The sequence below is a fragment of the Anarhichas minor genome, unplaced genomic scaffold, assembly GCF_050575085.1.
Source record: "Anarhichas minor isolate MPS153535 unplaced genomic scaffold, ASM5057508v1 ptg000007l, whole genome shotgun sequence".
NCBI classification, from domain to species: Eukaryota; Metazoa; Chordata; class Actinopteri; order Perciformes; family Anarhichadidae; genus Anarhichas; species Anarhichas minor.
The window spans coordinates 5089047-5109813 of NW_027466453.1; the positions used below are offsets into that span (position 1 = coordinate 5089047).

The 20767-nt window shown below is 48.1% G+C and overlaps 2 protein-coding genes across 2 annotated transcripts; both read right to left on the reverse strand.

The window, feature by feature from the left end:
* Positions 1 to 2136: 2136 nt before the first annotated feature.
* On the reverse strand, positions 2137 to 3990 carry nfil3-2 (nuclear factor, interleukin 3 regulated, member 2). Its single transcript, XM_076086672.1, has 2 exons — positions 2973 to 3990; positions 2137 to 2936 (listed from the first exon to the last, which is right to left on the reverse strand). The coding sequence occupies exons 1-2, from the start codon at positions 3988 to 3990 to the stop codon at positions 2137 to 2139; spliced, it is 1818 nt and encodes a 605-aa protein (XP_075942787.1).
* Positions 3991 to 14759: 10769 nt separating this feature from the next.
* On the reverse strand, positions 14760 to 17805 carry nfil3-6 (nuclear factor, interleukin 3 regulated, member 6). Its single transcript, XM_076080047.1, has 2 exons — positions 17601 to 17805; positions 14760 to 16849 (listed from the first exon to the last, which is right to left on the reverse strand). Exon 2 carries the CDS (start codon positions 16775 to 16777, stop codon positions 15593 to 15595), a length of 1185 nt encoding a protein of 394 aa, XP_075936162.1. The 5' UTR covers positions 16778 to 16849; positions 17601 to 17805; the 3' UTR covers positions 14760 to 15592.
* Between the last annotated feature and the right edge of the window lie 2962 nt (positions 17806 to 20767).

Consider the following 20767-nt stretch of genomic DNA (forward strand, 5'->3'; position numbering starts at 1 on the left):
ACTGTGTCGAACCACACTGAAAGAACTGGGAGAATAACAACAGGCCATTTTCATGATATGTTGATCAGGTCAACATTGTTTTTATTTTATTTTTTCGATCTTGAAATGCTTTCATCTTCCACAATGAACATTAGTGTCTTTACATACATATTCATGTCAAAAGGAAGCGATGGTAATGACCGACCAGACCAACCACCACCCATCTCTAAACACCACACTACCTTCGCCTGTTTTTTCTTCCTTTTTTTTCTTTTCTCTCCTCATCTTTTTCATAAAACCATCAGCAAAACCACAAACATTACTGATTAATACACACTGAAAAAAGGTGGCGGGGGGGGGGACAATGAGGCAATTACATGTCATCACAGTCAATAGGAGAAAAGACACAGTATAGAGAAAACAGATCAACACCTCGACGAAGAAACAAAGAGGATACAAACCCAATGAAATAAACATTACAGTGTTGTTCGAGGGTTGGGGGAGGGGGGGGGGGGGGGGGGTGGGGTGGAGGGGGACTTTACATTTATACACAAGCACCAAAAAGCCAAACGTGGTACATAGACTTTTGCTAAACTAGGATCCAACGCAGGCAATTCATCGCTGTCCAGTAGCAGAGCTACCATGAGAAAGGGATGAATACCGCCTGAAGTGATTAATGGAGGCACGCGGGAGACAAGGGAGGCCGTCTTCTTCGTTCATTTAATCTCAGATTGTTGCGGGGCAATTTCAACCCTGGCACAAATTGGAGGATTTTGGTTTTGCATGAGCTTTAGTTTCTCAACAGCTCATCTATCTGGGAGCCAATGCGGAGGGGTTGTGCTTGGTCGCAAAAAAACCATGTGTCATCTCAATCAATGTACAGTCATTTTTCTTGGGTCTTTACACAAGCGGGACTCGTTCAGAACTGCGCTGTAGTGTGTTTACATGAATGGGACCTCTACTCCTCCCCCCGAGCATCCCATACCTCCATTACAGTTCAAGCTCAAAGCTGCAGGATGCTTCTCAAAAAGGTCTGTACACATTCTCCCGTCTATGTCCCTGTGGGCTTTTCTACAGTGAAGAGGAAATAAATACAACGGGCCGGTGAATGGTAACGACAACAAGATATGGTTGATAAAGCTCAAATAATGTAAAGGCCTGTAGCCTGCAGCTGGTGAATTTCACCGTATAGTTAAAGGCTGGTTAAAGGTTAAGTAATCCAAACATTTTAATGAGGCCCTCCCCTCAGGAAACAACGTGTTCTCCATTCAGTGCTGTTGGCGCACCAAACCGGACGGCCATTTCTGTGTAAACACGGCATTAACAAATGATTAATGCTAAAGCTTAACAATCAAGAGAGGCGTTTTCTTTAATTCTAGTGGGTCCTGTAGCAACAGTGGACGACGTGGTTGTACGTTAATTGTGATTCATAATAGGATGGTCACTTTCAAAAACCCTTTTTTACCATTGCAGGTGTGTCGCGCTTTACGTTGAATTTGTATTCAAATTTCTTTGTAAAATATATATTTATAATAGATACATATATTCATATATCACAGTAATATACAAACCAAGTGCTTTAAAAAATAAAGGTGACTGCGATCTTTCGTGAACTAATGGAGATGGTTGGGGAGAGTATGGGTTGGTAGAGGTAGGGTCTGGGAAAAGGTATGGAACTCGGTGTTTGTAGTGTTGGTGCTTCTTTGGTCGAGGGAATGTCCCCAGTGTACGTTTGCATTAGATTAAGGCAGATAGCCACACATGTGTATGTTTGTCTACGGTCGGATATGTACCAAATTTGTAGTACTGATAAAGCTCAAAACTTCTCCTTGTCCTACATTCTCGTTTGTGATCTAAATGTCAATGTGCTCTGCTGTGTTTTTGTTGGATGACAAAAGTAGAAAAGCAGGTAGTTCCATTCCTCCTCTCATCACATAAAAAAAAGTGCTTCTGTAAGTATGGAGAGGATGTAAGAAATGACAAATCTGTACAATATATACAAATATGATACAGCCCTACAAGATGTCCAGCCTTTTTGGTGACATTGGGGATAAGGAAGTAGAGAAGTCCCAAGGGCTTGAGGAGGGGGTTTGATTATAGGGTAAAGGCATGATGGCAGGGTAGTTCAGGGTAGTTGGAGGAGACATTGTCTTTCACCTAATTTCGCCTCTTGTTTCGTCGTCCTTCCGTCTCCTTTTTCCCGCTCTCCGCCCTGCCCCCCTCCCCTCCGGCGGGGCTCTCTCGCATAACGTTCTGCTGCGGCGTGAGGGACAAGTAGGGGTGCTGGGGCAGGGGAGGCGGCGTGGCAGACGGAGGGGTCGTCGGGGATTCCTGGCCAGAGCAGTTGCCCCCGCTGCTCCCGGTGCTCATGGCCCGGTGTTTGAGTCTGAGTTTGTGGGGCAACGCTGTGCCCTTCACCTCCCCCTGGGGATCCCGGCCCTGGGCCTGAGAGCAGCCCTGGGAGGAGGGCAGAGTTGAGGCAGGATGGTGGAGGCTGGTAAGATGCTGGCTGTGGTAGCTGCCCAAATCTGAGCAAGACGAGGAGGGGGACTCCTCATCGTCCGTGGACGCGTCTTTATCAGAGCTGTGGTGATCTCCATCGCTGGATGACGTGTCCTTGGTATTTGATTGGCCTCGGTAGTAAGCCTCGCCCCCGTGCCCGCCCTTGTAGGTGAGCACAGGTGGCTCCTCGTCTTGGGCACTGAGGTATGAATGATGGGGCTGCTGATGAGGGTGGTACAGGTAGGAGTGGTTGACCCCCTCCACTTGTTTGTGGAGGATCTCTGCAGACGAGTCTCTCTCCTGCTGGTGCTGCTCCTGCTGCAGGTGCTGCTGGGAAGGTTGGCAAACTCTGTACCCCTGTCTCTCTCCAGCCTCGTCACGGCTGTCTGAGAGCTCGTATGGAGGGGAGTCTAATGTCTTCCTCTCCAGCTGCTTCGTCACCTCAGCCAGTGTCTCTGTGGAGCTCTCTGTAATATACTGGGGCAGCCGACTGGCACAGGTCTCGCTGCTGCTGCCGCTCTGCTTCTGGCCTGCCGGCACATCGATGTCCTGGTGCCTCGTCAGGGCGTCCACAGGATAGGAGGCGCTGCTGGAGCCATACAGAATGACGCTCCTCTGGGCAGCGGGTGGGTGGGGGGCAGGCTGGCTGACGGTGTTGATAGCGGTCGCAGGCTCCTGATGGGGTTGTTGTTGTTGTTGATGGTGGTGGTGCTGCTGTTGGCCGTGATATGCGGCCTCCAGATCCTGAGAAGGCTGCTGGATCTGGTGGTGAGTGGGCACCGAGGCCAGACCACGTTGGATGTTGAACATGATCTCGGTGGTGGTGCCGCCATTGGCGATGTCCATCTCCAGCCTATCGCCCTCCTGTTTGATCTCGAAAGGAAGCGGCTCAGGGGTGTCCCTGGAGGAGCCGTCGGACATGTCGGAGAGGGAGCCGCATGGGGAGTATTTCACCATCTCCCTGTGGACCTCGCTTCGTCCAGACTGCTCAGTTTCTGAGGAATCGGAGTTCATCATCACCTGAGAACCGCTGGAGTAACCGCTGGAGTAGTACTGGGTTGAGGAGGAGGACGAGGAGGAGCCTCCATTTGCCGTGTTGCTGCTTCCGCCCAGCTGCTGACTCTTTTCAATGTAGGAGGCGGTGCTTATGAGGCCAAAGCGCAGTTTCAGCTGGAGCAGCTCGGTCTTGAGCCTCACGTTCTCATCGTTCAGGGCCATGACACGGTTCTCCAAGACCATATCATTGAGACGTCGCTTCTCCCGGGAGCGCTTGGCGGCCTCGTTGTTTTTGCGGCGTTTCTCCCAATAGCAGGCGTCCTTCTTCTCATCCGAAATAAACTCGCGCTTTCGCCTGCAGCTCATGCTGGGTTTGGACTTGCCGAGGCGGCCCATGCGAGTCGGACTCCCTTCGGCCGAAGGAAGAGACTCCTCATAACTGCTGAAGGTCTCACAGTTATTATTCTCAGAGTTTTTGTTTAATGTTTTGAGAGCTGACGTCAGATTTTCCATTTTTGTCTCGTGGCAGCCAGTTTGAAATGGTGTTTTTTTGAGGAAAGTACCAGGTCAGAGGTCAAGGGGGAGGAGGGGCGGTGCCAAAAACAACCTTGAAGGTTCTCTCGCAAAGTTCTTGTTCTGCTTCTTGCAGTTTCAGTGCAGTCGTGACAGGAGGGGACTCAAGTGTCCAAAGTAGCAAAAATGACGTAGCTCAGCATTAGTAACCCTCATTTATTCACTTGAAGGGGTTTGGTGCTTCAGTGTCCAGACTCTTCACAGATCCTAAGTGGATCAGATCAGTCTTAGAAAAGCACAAATTTCTTTTTTTTCCCTCTTGCTTTCCCGCTGTTGGTTGTCAAAGCTAGGCTGGCGGAGAAGTGTCCTAGATCTCCACGTAAACGGCAGGATGTAGGTCAGCCCGTCTACCTCGGAGTGTCAGTCTCTTGGGGAGCTTCGTTCTCGCTCCGTCCGTCTGTCTCTCTTCGGTTGACTGCTAGATGAAAGGCTGCAGAGATAAAAGAAAAAGAGAAAAAATACATATTAATCCATGTGGACTGCTGGTGCACCAATATGCATTCTCATAGCAGACTCAAAAGGATTTATTCTGAGGTATTTTTTGTCATTTCTGTTGTTTGATCAAAGACTCATCCGTACATCCCAACAGCTTTCCTCTGCTGTTTTGGCACGTCTGGCTTTAAACCGCGGTATCGCCGCTGGCAGCTAATGAATGGCCGCTAGACCTCCCCGTCTGACCTTTTGGCCCCGCTATTGATCTGCTCTGTCTGCAGCCTATGACCCCTGACCTTTACCCCGGCATGTAGATGTTGACTTTGGGACGTAAGGAGGGCATTGAGTTTGTTGCGAGGCGGATGACACCGCTTCATCTTATCACCCAGTAGCTATAAAAGCTTTCAGTGTGACTTCTGAAACGTGTGGAAATGTCTGAGCCCACATTTAGTTTTTTTTGGAGGCAGCAGAAATCCAAACTAAAAGACTAATGGCAACTGAGGCAAGTGCACGCATGAAGTTAATGATAACATATTGCAACGCCGCAGAAATTGCATCAGTCTGACACATGCTGAGCACAGAACTTGACTGTTTAAGGATTAGCTCTCTTTGTTTGCCTGAGGAGTATTTTGGCCCAGAGGGTGAGTCAGACGCAGAAGCTGGTGGGGATCCCTGGATACATTTTAGAACATTTCACATAAAAAAAAAAACCCTACATGAGTGATTACCCACTGCTTTTCCACTGACACACCCCATCCACAAACACTGCTGAAGCCCCCCCCATCCCCCACCCAATGCGTTTGTCCTCAGAGGAATGTGGCAGCATTCTTCGCCAGAAACAACTCCAAAGCCAAATCAATGATGCGGAGTGAGCAGATAAGGCAGACAAAGGCAGCGAGCCGGCGCAGGTCAAGGATGAAGAGGCTGAGACCGGGGGACGGATTCGGAGGTGCGGGGGGGCAGCTGCGAGGTGGGGCACCGACAAATATAGGTCAAGACCTCCTGGAAAGAAAGGAGGGGGGGCGAGGCGAGACACGGGCAGGAATAACAGCCTGTTAACATTTTGGGGTGAAACGCGAGGGTGGTCTGAAGTCTCATAATAACTACGGAGACGGGCTCCTCAGAGCTCGGACACAGCAGGGAGTCCTCCGTAATAAGCCGAACAGGTGTGCCTCCAGACATAACTGGCACGATGTGGTCATTATCAGGGCATAACACCAATTACTGAGCAGGACAGAAAAATTATCGTTTTAAACGCTGGATGGCAACTGCAGATTAAAATATCTCAACCACTACAGTAAAGAAACATTTTTCTAAGTGACATAATAACAACAAACAAATGATATCAAACTAACAAAAGCGGATTGGCAAATTGACTGGACTGAAGTACGTGTGTTCAGTAGATCCCATCTGTTTTTACCAGCCGCAGTGTAAGTGCGCCTGCGCTCCTTCATAAGCGCCATTACACTGTCTGAATCTGTAATCCCGTAATCTGGCATGGTTGTTTGCACTGTTTATACTCTGCTCTTCCCAGGATCTGACACCATTACGTAACTGCAGGCGTATCCTGCCAATGAATATGAATTTGAGACCCAATTCTTGGAATAAAAAACTGTATTTTACCTCTATAATGCAGACAATGACCCTTTTTTTTTTTTAAATGCATCTCCAAAGAATCAAATCTAACAATCTACATCATACACACTACATATTTGTCTGTGATTTATTTATTATCCTCCCAAGCCCGAAAGAAACCGAATAAGACATTTTTTCCTCAGCGTGTCCCACTGACCCAGAAACTGGGGACCGACTGCACTCTGTAAACACAAGTCTGAGCGGCACGGCCCGCCACAACATATGGGTCAGCCGAGCCGCGGAGAGGTGAAGCGGGCGAGAGACGAGGGAGGGATCAAAAAAAAGGAGCCGATAAAAAGAACAAAGAGGCGCTGAGAATTAGAGAATTTCCTGAATATAGACGGAGGTGAGAGCATGTGAAGCGGAGACAAAGACAAAATCAATGAGGGAGAGTTAAAACAGATGGAGAATAGATTATACTGTAGCTGGATTTGGGGGGGGGGGGGGGGGGGGGGGGGGACAGTGGCAATTGCGACAATGTTGGTATTGCATCAATAGAAGGGATGTGTCACCCATAGCAACAAAAAAAAAGGGGGAGAAGGGGGGTGGGTGAGGGCAGCCAATCATATCGGACTCTCTCTCCCTTCCCTCAGAACCAACGTTCTGTGGCAAAAGGAGACTTGATTGACGTCACCAGAGCGCATGCATGAGCCTGGCACATGAATGAACTCTGGTGTTTAATGAAGTCACCTCGCAGAATTCCACCACGTGAATGAGCGTGAATCACACTGACCTACATCGCGCGCGCGCCTCCTCCTTCACGGCCCGTAATCCGTTTCATTCACCCTCTTTGTCGCTAAAATTACAAAGGCTGTACTCAGGGGGGGCTTAGAGCGGAAACACGGCGAGTAAATCCCCGGCGGGCCAAGTTAAAAATGCAGCCCCCCTCCCCAAAAACAAATTGTGCATGCAACAACAATCCCGCTGAAGCGAGCGGAACCCACAGTGCATTGCAGCAGCCGCTCCTCAGCTCGGTGCTCCGTGACCTAGATACTCTTTCCGATCCATCATGGCTCTTCACGTGTCATGTCTCTGTGGCACTTGTGGAATGATAGCGCAGTAAAAAAGGACTCGCTCGCAGAACCACAAACCGCATGGGCACCGCGCCGCAAGAGTCTAAATGTAGCGATGAGCTCTGGAAACGGTGGATGGAGTTCTAATACCCCCCCCCCCCCCCCCCCTCTGGCACGTGTTTGTGTGGAGTGTTTCAGGAAATGGGAGCAGGTCTAAAATAAATAGGGATTATTCTCCCCCCCTCATGGGAATAACGCAATGTATGGCACGTGGTGCAGGGTTTGGGGTCGTGGGTGGGGTCTGCTTTAATTCCAAGTCTGAAGGGCTGAATTTATCTTTCCAAGAAAAATAAAGACAAGGGGAGAGGGGGGGTGAGGTTAGGAAATCAGGCAGCACGCCAGCAAGGCGGAGTCCCATCCAGCCTATCCTTGTTCCATATCACCCTCTCCAAAAGGGGGAGAGAGGCTAAATAAATAAAAGAAGAGCCGAGTGGCCTCCATGTGTTGCAGCAGTCCCATGTGCTCCCTTGGCCTACTAAACGCTGTAATTCGCTGTAATGCCCCAAAACCGCAGCACAAAAACAAAGCGTGGCCCTCACAGTTTGATCGTCTGACATGTGCAAGGAAGCCCCGGGAAAGTCAGGAGGGCCACAAACTGCCCCCCACGCGCTCTGCACCATGACAGGGGACAGGGTTCCATCAAACCTAATTAACCGCACAAAAGTTTCCCAAGCAATTAGGTGATGTAATTGGCTGTATATTTAAAAAGGGTGTATTTGTTTCCCTTGTCTTCTCTTTCTGCACGCCAGCCTCTTTCTTTGTTGTGGCGGTGCAAGGGTTTATTTATTTATTTATTTATTTTTATCCCCCCCCTCCGTAGGACTAATGTGACCTACATTCATAACTGGCATAGAGACCCAGTGTGCGCAGCGCCAGCCAATTGGAAGCGGCCGCTCCGCATCGCAGCGAAGCGCAGGGTTCATATAGCCACAGACTATATGTGTGTGTGTTTTGTTTTTCGCCGATTGCATAATCTGCCCCGCACTTTGATCCGTTTTAATTATTTAATTCATGTATTACGCAACCCTCTGCATAAAAGCTCTTCGACGTACCCAGCGCGGTACGCAGCAGCGATGGATGCGACACACGTGCACACTTTGCAATGCGTATCAAGTCTCCATGCCCACGTGCAGTGCATAAACCACAAAGCCGGTGTGGAAAATGAATTATTATTGTTTTGTCTTTCAAAACAAAACGTAAAACATCCCATAAAACACACCGATTTGCCTGTTTTTAATATTATTGTATCACCTGTGTACCATGTGTCTCAGTAAAGACACCGTCTCCACCACCAATGAGACAATGCTGGACTGCAAGCAAACTGAGTTTAACAGGCGCGTTCAAGTTCAACAGAAGGTTGTGTGTATGGTTTAATTCCGCCGGTTAAAACAACATCAACACATTGCATATCATTCACAACACATTGTGAGAAATCTGTTGCCGCCGCGTGCCTCCTTTGTTGCTCCGTCTGACAGATCCTATTCATGCATATTTAATCGCAGCCTCAGTCATCCGAGGCGACTGCAGGAATCCATCTGTGCTGCAAAATATTCAACCCCCCCTCCCCAAAAAATAAACACGATCTACACATTTTCATCAAAATAAACACCTCTCTCTCTATTAGCTGTCATCTGAGCCGCTCCCGGAATAACAGCAACACGTCTGACCCACATTTGATCCAGATGTTCTGATCCACACCTCACCTGGCAACACCGTTCTTTATCCTTTTTTTCCTTCTTCTATCAAGTCCGAGCCGAGGTCGTTAAAAGAAAAGTCAAAGAAGTAATAAAAAAACAGAAAATGTCCACATGTGTATCCAAGGGGATGGATCCGGTGCGCTCTGGAACGCGCGGCTTCTCCTTCAGACTGCGAAGAGCCAACTAAGAGGTTAACGGAGAACTGCACAGCCGCGTTAACCTTTACAGAGAGCTGCTACACGTGACACGGAGAAGCGTGTCCTCAGTGCCTGCATGGGAGTTTTTATTGTTTTATTTTAGTCTCCCTCAGTTCTCTGTGTGGACTACTAACCCAAAAGAAGCTGGGTATTAAAAAGTCCAACAACATATAAAGGTGACCCTGAACGTTACTGACGCAGGATATTCTCCTTCTGTAGCCTAATAATAATAAAATAATAATACGAACAATAATTACCCGAAAGCTTATTCGCCCACTAAACAGAATCTGGGATAAACGTACTAAACGGGCCCCTGAATGCACCACAACAACCCGCGAATACACGCACCGTGAACACAGCAGCGCGGATGCGTTGACCCTACCTCATTACCACTGTGGCACCGCTTCAAAAAAACATCCACATCCGCCTCCGTGCGTTTCCAGCAAGCCCACCGCACCTTTTTTTTCTTTCCTGAAGGAATCCCGAAACCTTGCGCTATCCCTAACCACACGCCCCCTCGCCCCCCCCCCCTCCCTCATCCACACACAGAGTCCCTCACACAGTCTTCGGAGGGGGGGGGGGGGGGGGGTGCTGCAACCTCGCCTTGACATTGAGAAAATGCCCCCCAAGCACCAAAACAAACACTCGTGGTGCTAAAGCAGAGATGAATTTCTTCACACCAACGCAAGATATTGAGAGAGCCCGGGTATCACACCCCGCATCACATATTAACGTAACAATGCCGTTATGAATAATAATAACCAACTTACCCTTTTTTATATTTTTGGTCTTTAAAAAAAAGGGACAGAATCCACAGAGGACACAGATTTCACGTCCAAACAATCCGCTCTTTTTGCGCACCGGCTGCCGTCCGTCACTTTCCAAAAATCACCAGCTCTCCGATTAGCGCAGGTACAGGCGAGAGTGCGAACACAGTGCCGCTTGTTTGCAGTGCGCTCCTCATGTCATGTTTGCTCCGATTCCTCTCTCTCTCCCTCCCTCCCTCCCTCTCTCTATTTCCTCCTCCTCTCTCTATTTCCTCCTCCCCCCCCCCCCCCCCCCCCCCCCTCTCTCTCTCTCTCTCTCTCTCTCTCTCTCTCTCTCTCTCTCTCTCTCTCTCTCTCTCTCTCTCTCTCAGAGTCTCTGAATGTATGTTAGTAGGTCAGTTGTTGCATAACAGGACGCTTTGAGTGCCTAGTCACGTTTTTTTGTTTCTCTCTGGGCTCTGCTCCCTCCCTCCCCTCTCTCTCTCGACTTCAAATCCTGTTGCATGGGAGGAGATGTGATGTGGAGGGAGCCTAGGGGGAGGAGAAAGAGCCTGGAGGGGGAGGGACTTGGCTCACCGCCAGAATCAGTCATGAACTCCTATGATACCATAATAAGGTTACTATGACAAAAGACAAACTCTAAAAAAGCAGCGCAAACTCACACACACACACACACACTCTCACAACCGGTGTTTTTGAACGAGCATATTCCCGTCTTTTGTGCCGATAGCAGACTTTGTCTCACGAGACTTTCTGAGTAACTGAATGTTTCTTTTTTTCTTCTTCCACATTAGTTTCCTCTGATGATGTAACGCCAGCAGCCAGGTAGCGTAACTCAGTCCTCTCATCCAACCGCCTGTAAGAAAGCAAGCGGCCCATGAACAGTTCCCCTAAATGTCCAACGCTTCTTTTAAGGGCCTCACGTGTCCCCTAGTTGTCCTCCGGGTTAAGGCCTGGACGGTCCATGTACGCCTAGCTGTGGGAAGTATTTTCTTAATTACTGTACTCTAGAATTACAATTACATTCATGCCACGTTATACTTCTACTCCACTATATTATATAGTCAGACAAGAGTAGGTATAGGTACCACAGGTTACTTTAAAGAGATAGATTTTACACACATAACACAGTTTTAAAATTACATGACACCCAGCAATACGGCCCGGGCCTCCAGCAGCGTGGTGGTGTCGGTATCAGGTCCGGCGGAGCAGCTCTGCTCCTCGCAGGGACCGACGACAAGCATTAAGAATAACTATATATTCTACATCACGTTCTGGTTTACTTATGTAGGTCATACAGAGACGTCTGTATTCAACCGACACTGTTACATAACAAGTTAAAAGTCCCTCACCGTCACTTTAAGGCAAGAGTAGTAATAATCAAACAACAATGTAACGCACAGGAGGAACATTGTCTCTACATGTTGCATGTTAAATCAAAAACAATTCTAACTTAAATCAATTTGTAAAAAAAATAAAAATGAGACTGAAATTACTTCAGGGAGATATTTTTTAGTTCTCGTATGTTTTGTAAGAAAAACAACCAACAATAACAATAAAGTAGCTGAAATACTGAATCAAAGTTCCTCAAAATCAAACACATGAGTTTAAGTGACATGTTTCTTCCTGCCCCCCCCCCCCCCCGCCCCCTCCCCCCATTTTTTGGGTTCAGCGGCAGTTACAGAAGCTCGCCCGGCCCTCGCTGCGTCTGCTGTCGAATTCCCACAATAAGCCGAATTATTTTTCCAGCCGCACGTCTTAAGTAAGCTGCTTTTTGGCCGGAGCACAAAGATGTTATGTAACGAGAGAGAGAGAGAGAGAGAGAGAGAGAGAGAGAGAGAGAGAGAGAGAGAGAGAGAGAGAGAGAGAGAGAGAGAGAGAGAGAGAGAGAGAGAGAGAGAGAGAGAGAGAGAGAGAGAGAGAGAGAGAGAGAGAGAGAGAGAGAGAGAGAGAGAGAGAGAGAGATTTGATTCATCTCGGAACACAAGGCAAGGAATGCGTGTCGTGTTGGCAGGAAGGAAAGAGGCTCACGGCACAGAGCAGGGGGGGGGGGGGTATTTGTTATGTCACTCTAATTTATACACTGTGTATTTGGGTCGGAGAGCAGAATAACAGTTCAATGGCTATATATCTATCTGTCACACTGGCATGGCATGACTGGTGTCAGAGAATGTATTTGGACGAGAGCCATGCACTTCGTGACGGGTTCTGCATGTTTCTTTTGGGGGGGGGGGGGGGGGGGGGGGGGGTGGCAGCTCCCATTTAGTCTCAGGGAGGAAAGCGACACATGAGCTGCTGCTCGCTTCTGCAATGTGGACGATAGCAGCCGTGCAGTTTGGATTGTCAGATAGCCATCATCCTCCATCAGACACCGGGATGGAAACAGTAGCTCAGTCAATGTGTGCTACACTGGGGGGGGGGGGGTCCTAAGTTCCCTTAAGGCCTGCTGAGGATGTGTTCATTGTCTCCTTCCATACCGAAGGCCCTGCTATGTTTTTCATGGCCGTGAAAGTCGCGTGAGCACACAGTTGTATATTTCGGTTGGTGAATACAAAAGCCTTAATTGCAGCAATTAGTCTGTTTAGTTGGATTGTTTTGTGTCCTTGAAGGAAGTTAAGGACTTTTCACTTTTGGTTCAGCGGTAATTATTTGTTCTCGTCATTGTTTGAGCACAACCGTCTCAACTATGCCAAGTGGCCGATATTTCATTTCTATTTTATTGTTCTCTGACGAGCACTAATAACGCCTATAAATTAGCCCAGATTTGTGAAGTTGCTTCAGCTCATCTTTAAAAAAAAAAAAAAAGTAAATATGTTTTATATACATTCAGCATCCACGGCACGCCTTCGTCCCGTCACACTGCATCACCAGAGGGCGAACTCCCAATGCGGAGCCTCCAATGTTGAAACTCCCACCTGCGTCACCATTCCTTTGCACCTCTTTGTTTCCTTCTGTAGCTGGAGGAGACGAGCGGCTCCTCCAGCGTTGGCCCGTGAACTTGCATCCCCCTCCCCCCATACACACACACACACACACACACACACACACACACACACACACACACACACACACACACACGCACTCTGTCTCTGCATCACTCCCTCTCTGTTTTTTGCACCCCATCCTTATCCCCACCCTAACACAACGTTTTTTTTTACCCCCCCTTTCCAGCTATGTCTGCAAGCGTTGCCATGGCAACTGTCGCACTGCCTGCCTAGCAACAGGCTTTATCCCTTCACTGGAGAAAAAAAAAAAGTGGGGGGAACAGAAATGGGGGGATGGGGGGGGGGGGTTGTGGAGTTGCGTTTGTTGTATGTGGGTGAGGACGGTAGCGTAACAGCAGCATGTTGCAGTAGATTCATTGAATCAGACTCTCCGCTCCGCACCTGCAGCGTCTGCCTCTCATTACCTCTCAGGCTTCTGCGGTTTACTCCGGAGTCTGTCCGTACTTTACCGGGCTCACAAACCTAATTACATCATACATGTATCTTTGTCAAAGGTTCCCTCAACGGCCTTGAAGAGCTTTTTTAATGCGAAGGCAGTTGAGAGCATCATCTCTCATGATTTACACATTATTACGTCATAAAACAGGGACGTCTGTATTGCATCAGTTATATTTCTTTGCTCTAAATTCAATTGACCTTTTTTTTTTATACTTAGAGCATCAGCTTCTGCACATTTCTACCTGCATGCACAGACACACACATTGTGCACAGTCGCTGCATATATCTATTATCATCCCCATGCCAACTAACTCGCTAACCTGCAGGAACAATACAAACTGCAGAGACGAGTAGCGTGATTAATATCTAAAGGTATAGCTGGTGAAACACTAGACTCTGGGCTCCTCGGCGATGCTGATTGTATTGTCTTTGCTGCCCTCTGCTGACTCCAAAGTAGCATGATTTTATTATAATTCATTTTATGTTACAAGCGGTAACAGATCTGGTGTTGATCCAAAATTGCATAGTATTGCCATTTTGTAAAAAGTCATGCTTCCCATTCTTCAGCGACATGAATCCCCTCCAGCTGATTAAAGCTCAGCATGTTTGGAAGGTTTCTCATAGAGGAGTTGAGTAATTGCAATTGCCGCCGCACTCACTGTCTCTCTCTGTCTCTGTCTGACTGTCTGTCTCTCTCTCTCTCTGTCTCTGTCTCTCTCTGTCTCGCTCTGTTTCTGTCTCTGTCTCCCTGTCAATTCAATTCAATTCAAATTTTGCTTTATTGGCATGAAAGTTTAGAAACAGTATTGCCAAAACATCAGAAAATTAAACATACAATAACATCAATACACAATAACATTAATACACAATAATATTAATATAATTCTATAAAACTGTCTGTCTGTCTCTCTGTCTCTCTCTGTCTGTCTCTCTCTCTGTCTCTGTCTCTGTGAAAAAACCTGCCAAGTGCACACAGCTCCTCTCCTCGCCTGCATTTGTCCGAACTCGTCTCTTTGTTCTCTCATTATCGGTCATTAGGGAAATGATATGCAGGCTGAGCGACGTCACGTTGTTCGCGGTCAGTTGTATTGCTGTATGACATTTGCAACAATGGACATTACATAACAGCGAGGCTTTGTTCTGTCGGTGTTTTAAAAGGGTGCGCTCAAGTGATTCAGTTTGGGGGACTCTTCCCGTTACACTTCCCATGATGCAGCTCATCGGCACCTTCCATTTAGAACCCACGTTGCGCTCCTAAATGCCCACTTCTCTCAAAGCCAGAAGCTCGTAACAAAGGCCCTCTGTCAGCACCCCGATGACATCATTATTATGACATAACCGGGGTTGTTTAGTCAAAATGTACAGAGCTCCCTCCAGAGCTGCAGAAGACCCTTTTTTCTGTGAACTTCATGTGCAAAGTTTGCGTTTGTGTCCCTCGAGTAATGATCCACTCACCGCCAGGAAGTCTTGTCAAATGTTTTTTTAATTTTTTTATTTGAAAATGTACAGAAAGACAGCAGACATTAAATTATTTCCCATCACCATGGGTACAGATTACACGGCAGTTCAAAGAAACTCAAAAACCAGAGACCGGACAGAGACCGAAGTGAGACGCAAAACATCAACACAGAACAAGTTACAGTGCGTTTCCTTAAAGGAGCTCCCCGACATGACAAGTGATGAGAAGCGGGGCTAGTGAGTGTTTAGTGTGCGAAACCAGAGAGAAAAAAAAATGGAGGACTTTCCAGGAAAACTGTTTAACTTCTGCGTGTGTTTACTGTCTGTCTCTGCTTTGTGTTCGCAGCCTCCGGCAGACTCGTCTCATCTGGTGCGGTGAGTCCTAGCTTCTCCAACTGCAAACACTTCCACCATCGCGGTGCGTCACAACAAACCCGCTCGCCGACCTCCGATCGAAATGAGCGCGGCTCCGGAACCAACCGAACCCGAATGATGCGATGTAAACGTTGTAGCGTGTTTGTAGTCGTCACAGTGTGTGGGACATAGAGAAACGATCACACTCTACCACGGATAAGACTCCCTGACTTGAGCGACGCTGATAGAGTCGCTGTTACACAGCTGGGTTGTGAGATGAGTGTTTTCGAGACATTTATTACAATATAATACAGCGTTCGAAATAAAAAAAACAAGACATTGTTAAAAGTTCGTTAGACTTTGAGAGCTTTATCAGTCTGGGGGAGCTCCTGAATTTCTGAGCTCACTCCCTCAAAAGTCTAGACGTCTTGGGAAACACACACACACACACACACACACACACACACACACACACAGCACCGGTCCTCAGTTGACCTTGGCCATGAGCTGCTCTGTGAAAAGCTTCTTCAGCTGCGCCACCTCCTCGCTCAGAGAGTTGAGCTGCGACTTCAGGTGAGTGTTCTCGTGCTTGTACTGGACCTCGGTCTGTCCTTGGGCGGGTGGAGGCTGGAGGCCGGCGGGCGAGGCGTTGTACTGGGGGGACTGCCTCCCCTTCCTGACTTCCTCGCCCTCCAGCTGCTGAAGCCAGGAGCCGGCGCAGTGCCCCGCCGCCGGTTCGCCCGCATTCAGTCCTTTGGGGGCCTCCCTCGGACCTACCCGTCCCGCTGCGGGGCTCCGCCAGTCCCCCGCGGCATCGAACGCCTCCCCGCAGCCGGGAGTCTTGAAGCGCAGCTTGTGGGGAAGGTTTTTTATCCCCTCGGTGTAGTCCGACTTCCCTCCGGCGGCTCCTGCGGTGTGGTGGACACTAACGGGGGAGTGGTGGAGGTCGCAGCCCAGCTCCTCCGCCCTGTGCGGGGAGAACTTTCCGTGGTCGCTCAGCCGGTCCTCGAAGAAGATCGGACTGCCCACACTGGACCCATCCGGCGTGGAGAACCCAGAGTCCTCCGACATGTTCCCGGCGTCCCTGGAGGCCCTGGAGCTCAGCTGGCCTGCCTGGTTGTTGGCATGGGGGGCCGAGGAAGTGGGGAGGCCTCCATCGCTTCTGTGGAGATAATAGTGAGGAGTCAAGGTTTGAGGAGCCACGGCGAGGGGCAGGATGGCGGCGCTGGGGGTATCTTTGACCAGCCCGAAGCGGAACTTGAGAGCCAGTAGCTCGGCCCGGAGGCGGGCGTTCTCCTCCAGCAGAGCCAGGACGCGGCTCTCCAGGACCATGTCGTTCACGCGGCGCTTCTCCCGCGAGCGCTTGGCCGCCTCGTTGTTCTTCCTCCTCTTGTCCCAGTAGCCCTCGTCCTTCTTGTCCATCGGGATGAACTCGCGCTTGCGCCGGATGCTGGAGGAAGGGCTCTCCTTGCGCTTGACGGCCGAGGTGCGACCCAGCAGGGAGCGCGCCAACAGGCTGCTGGAGGTCAGGATGGACACGGCTTCGTCTGTGAAGGACAGAGGCCCTCCTCCTCCTCCTCCACCGGGACTCACGGGCGACTCCAGAGTCTGGAGCACGGACACTTCCTGCTGCTGGCCCATCATCACCTGCTGGGACTCTTCCTCAAACATCGTGCCTGTCAGGTGGTGGTGGTGGACAACCACTGAGTGGTGCTGAGCGCTCTGATGCAGCAACAGTGCCACCTAGTGGTCAAACAGAAAGAGGCACATCAGAAGTAGGATTTAACGGTTACGCAAGAGCCATTACAACACAGTATTATGTAACCCCATTACATCTCTCCGGTGAAACGGGATCGACTTGTACCATAACCTCTGCCGGCCTCGTTACACGATCAATATGGGACAGCACGTGCTGTAAACACAGGGCCAGTCATCCGGACCGGACCGCTCACACGGCTGTGAGCTCTCAGCCACACTTTATAATCCAACATGAAGTAAATATTGATTCCAATGTGACACGAGCCTATTTAAAAGTATAACCTACATTCGCGTGGAACACGTCTGGGTTCACCCGCTCCTCGTTACGCTCTGACATCGTCTCCTAAACTCGTGACCTGTTTCCGGTCCCACTGTTCTACTTCATCAGCGCTGACCCACATGTGTGACGGGGATTTATCTAATCTGACCCCTTACATAAACAGCAGCATCACCGGCATCTGACACTTTAGACATTTGACTTTTAATATTTTTAAATATCGCAGCGTAAGCAGTAGCGCGAGCGAATAAAACGCCGAAACTTGTTCCCACAAAATCTTGAAATCCCAACTGAACATTCAAAGGGTCGCGGGTTTAAGTAAAGTTAAAACGGGATTTAAAGTCTGAAGAGAACGTGCGCTTATTGCAATCAATCGTTCACGTTGTCGTTTTATTTAGCGAAATGATACTCAGTTCTTCATAATAATAATAAAAAACTTGTTTAAAATAATAATCGTACCTGTAGAAGGATCAGTTTTCTCCGCCGGTGCGCAAGACTCCGCAGAAAAACGTCTCTCTGTCCGGTCCCAGGAAGAAGCGTCTTCCTCTCTCTCTCTCTCTCTCTCTCTCTCTCTCTGTCTCTCTCTCTCTCTATGAAACACTGCGGATCCACTCGGCGCTGTTACTCCACATTACGATCACCTCCACTCTGCTCCACCTGGAATACCACAGCCTCTATTTGTAACGTGGAGTTCAGCCCAGGACGGTCCCTGTCCTCACATGAACCACCTTCTTTCTGTGTGCGCGTTTTCTGGGACCGCCTCTATCTGTGACCCCCCCCCACACACACACACACACCTCCCCTCGTTCAGCCACCATCATCCTCACCATCACCGCCATCATCATCATCATCATGATCATCTGACCTCCCTGGCCCCGCCCCCCACCTCTGTTACAGGATAATCCACTCTTTACAATTAGGTAATGTTGCGCCTGTCTTTCTCTTTCCTGTATTTCCTGTGAGTCAGGCGTGCAAGATTAGTATATAAGTCAGTATATATATATACTGTATATATATATACTATACTGTGTACATGCAGTGTAAACAGGCTGGTGTTTTTTATCCCTCTTTAGCAGCTATAAAACAAACCTATCATACCTATTCTTCCGTAAATTGGATGTTTGTTTTGTCTGTTTCACCTTTTTGGTGCCTCAGAAAACGTGGTGAAATACAATGGATTTTTTTTCTTCTATGCTGCATATCTGTGATTGATGGCAGTACTTTTTTTTTTTAAGCACTCTGACCCCCAAAGATAAGTAGCCCCACAATGCAGGGTAACATATTGTCTTTGTGCAATTATGTTGTTCGGAAAACATCTAAAATATTTCTTTATTTGGTGTTGCAACGATGCGTTAATGTAGTTTACCTTTTTGGTTGCCAGATGTGCAAACCAGTTGGTGTCAAAGGGAAGGGAGTCCTCTTTAATACCTTCACACATAATTGGGTTTTAATGCGGTCAGAAGGAAAGTACGTTTTAAAGGAAAGTTGACTTGTCCTGTCATGTCTCTGCAAACAATGGGGAAAGAGAAGCCAACGTCAACAAATCACAGGGCTGAATACAACTAGAATATTAGGAAAATAAATGAACACATGTTCTCAAAACAACCCAAGTGACCCCAACGTTGTTGCACACGACTTAATGACAGGGTGCAAACACATTGCGCTAACAGGCTAATCCGGTATGTAGGCTGCCTGCCTTTCCCTTAAGATAGAGCTATATTACATAGTCCTGTCCTCGGGGAGCTCCCTGACAATTTACATGACATCAGCTGCTGTTTTTTTTTGTGGAAATCATCAGGGAACTACAGGACTCGTAAATAGTGTGTTTTCAAGGCAACAAGAAGCCAGATACTCGCTGCACCCTCAAACCCTGCAAAACCATGTCATGTGTCAAACCTATAAAGACACGTACACACGATAATAATAATAATAATAATAATAATAATGCATAATGATCCACAGCACTTTGGGTGTCAAAGTTCCAAATAATATTATCTTGTGCATTACCCAACATGTTAAATCATAATGTGTGATTGATCCTCTGGAGTGCATTTGAGCTACCGTGTGTGTGTGTGTGTGTGTGTGTGTGTGTCTTTGGTATGTTGGGGCAACACGTGTGCCGAGTGTGAGAGCGGCATGAGGTCTCACCTGACCCCATGTTGGTACAGTGACCTGGACACGACGAACCGCATGCACTGCATCATATCACATCTGTAAACCCCCTTGAGCAAACAGCGCCGAGGCCCCCTCTGGTTCTCCGATAGGGACAGAAGCTCTGAACACGGCCTCGTGGAGCCGTACAAGGTCGTTTGTCAGTGCGGTGCTAACGGCGGCCCAGTTAGCCGGTTAGCTTCGCTTATCATAGCACAAAGACTGTAAACAGGGGGACGGTGGGGGGGGGGGGGGGGGGGGCAGCTAGCATGGCTCTGTCCAAAGGTGACAAAATACGCAAAATTTGATTAAGTTGGTAAAGCGTGTGATCTTCAAACCACCTTAGATCAGAATTAGTTGTCCTGCTTGCAGATATTAACCGGTTATGAGTTAAATTTTGCAGTAAAAAGATATTCCGTTTCAAATGACTGCGAACACGGCTCATATTTTTGAGGTTAAGGCCACAAAACTACTTTGCACAAGATCGTGGTTTGGGTTAAAATAACTACAGAAGTTGCGCTACTTAAATACGGAAGTTAAGCGACAAATAAATCAACATTGACTTCTGGTTTTCACATGAGAGACAAACAGAGCGGTTTTTGTTTGATCCATCCACCTTTATCCCGCCGGCCCAGCATGGGTTTTCATGGTCTTTATACTTCCTGGTTCGTGGTTACATGGATTACATGCCAATTGGTTTCCGTGCGATATCTACAAACGGTGCATGAGAACAGCCTGCAGAGATTAAAACTGGGCCGCATTAGATTCTCCATTTACTGCTTTTGTGCTGTGCATCCTCTGCATGCGCAAACATTACAATGTGCACGGAAGCTGCTTAAACGACGCGCAGCGATGCGTCGCTCAGTGCTGTGTGAACTTGCCGGCTCAATAAAAAAAAAAGGGATCGCTGACACGAACGGCAAACAAAACCGTGTGCTCGTAGTTGTATTTAATGGACCGTGCCGATCTGCCGCCTTCAGGCGCGCTCCTAAATGAGTGATTTGCATATTACATTAGCAAGCCGCCACCTGTGGGTGTCTGAACTTAAAGTGACAGGAGGACCTGTCATATTAAATGGCGAGCGAGTGAACGCCTGTTATGAAACGAGTTCTGTCAGTTCAATATTTGAAACTGACAGCACTGACACACTCACCTCTACAATACGTCCATAAATTAACTTTTTGTCATTTAACTTTAATGTAAAGATAGTGTTAAACAGAAAAACACAACTCTGCCATTTTATTATTATTAAATGATTAATTACTTCCCAGCTGTAACTGATACTTGGATGGGAAGAATACAAAACCATAAGTTTTAATGAGGTGATTACTTCTTGTGTTGAACGTGCAGTCGTTTGATACAAGGACGTCTCTCACAGAAACACAAAGCGTCCTTTCCATTCGTAGAACAGGAAGTGAGTTACGCCATACGTTTGGTTAACACTTCAGCTTTAGAAATATCTGTATGTAACACAT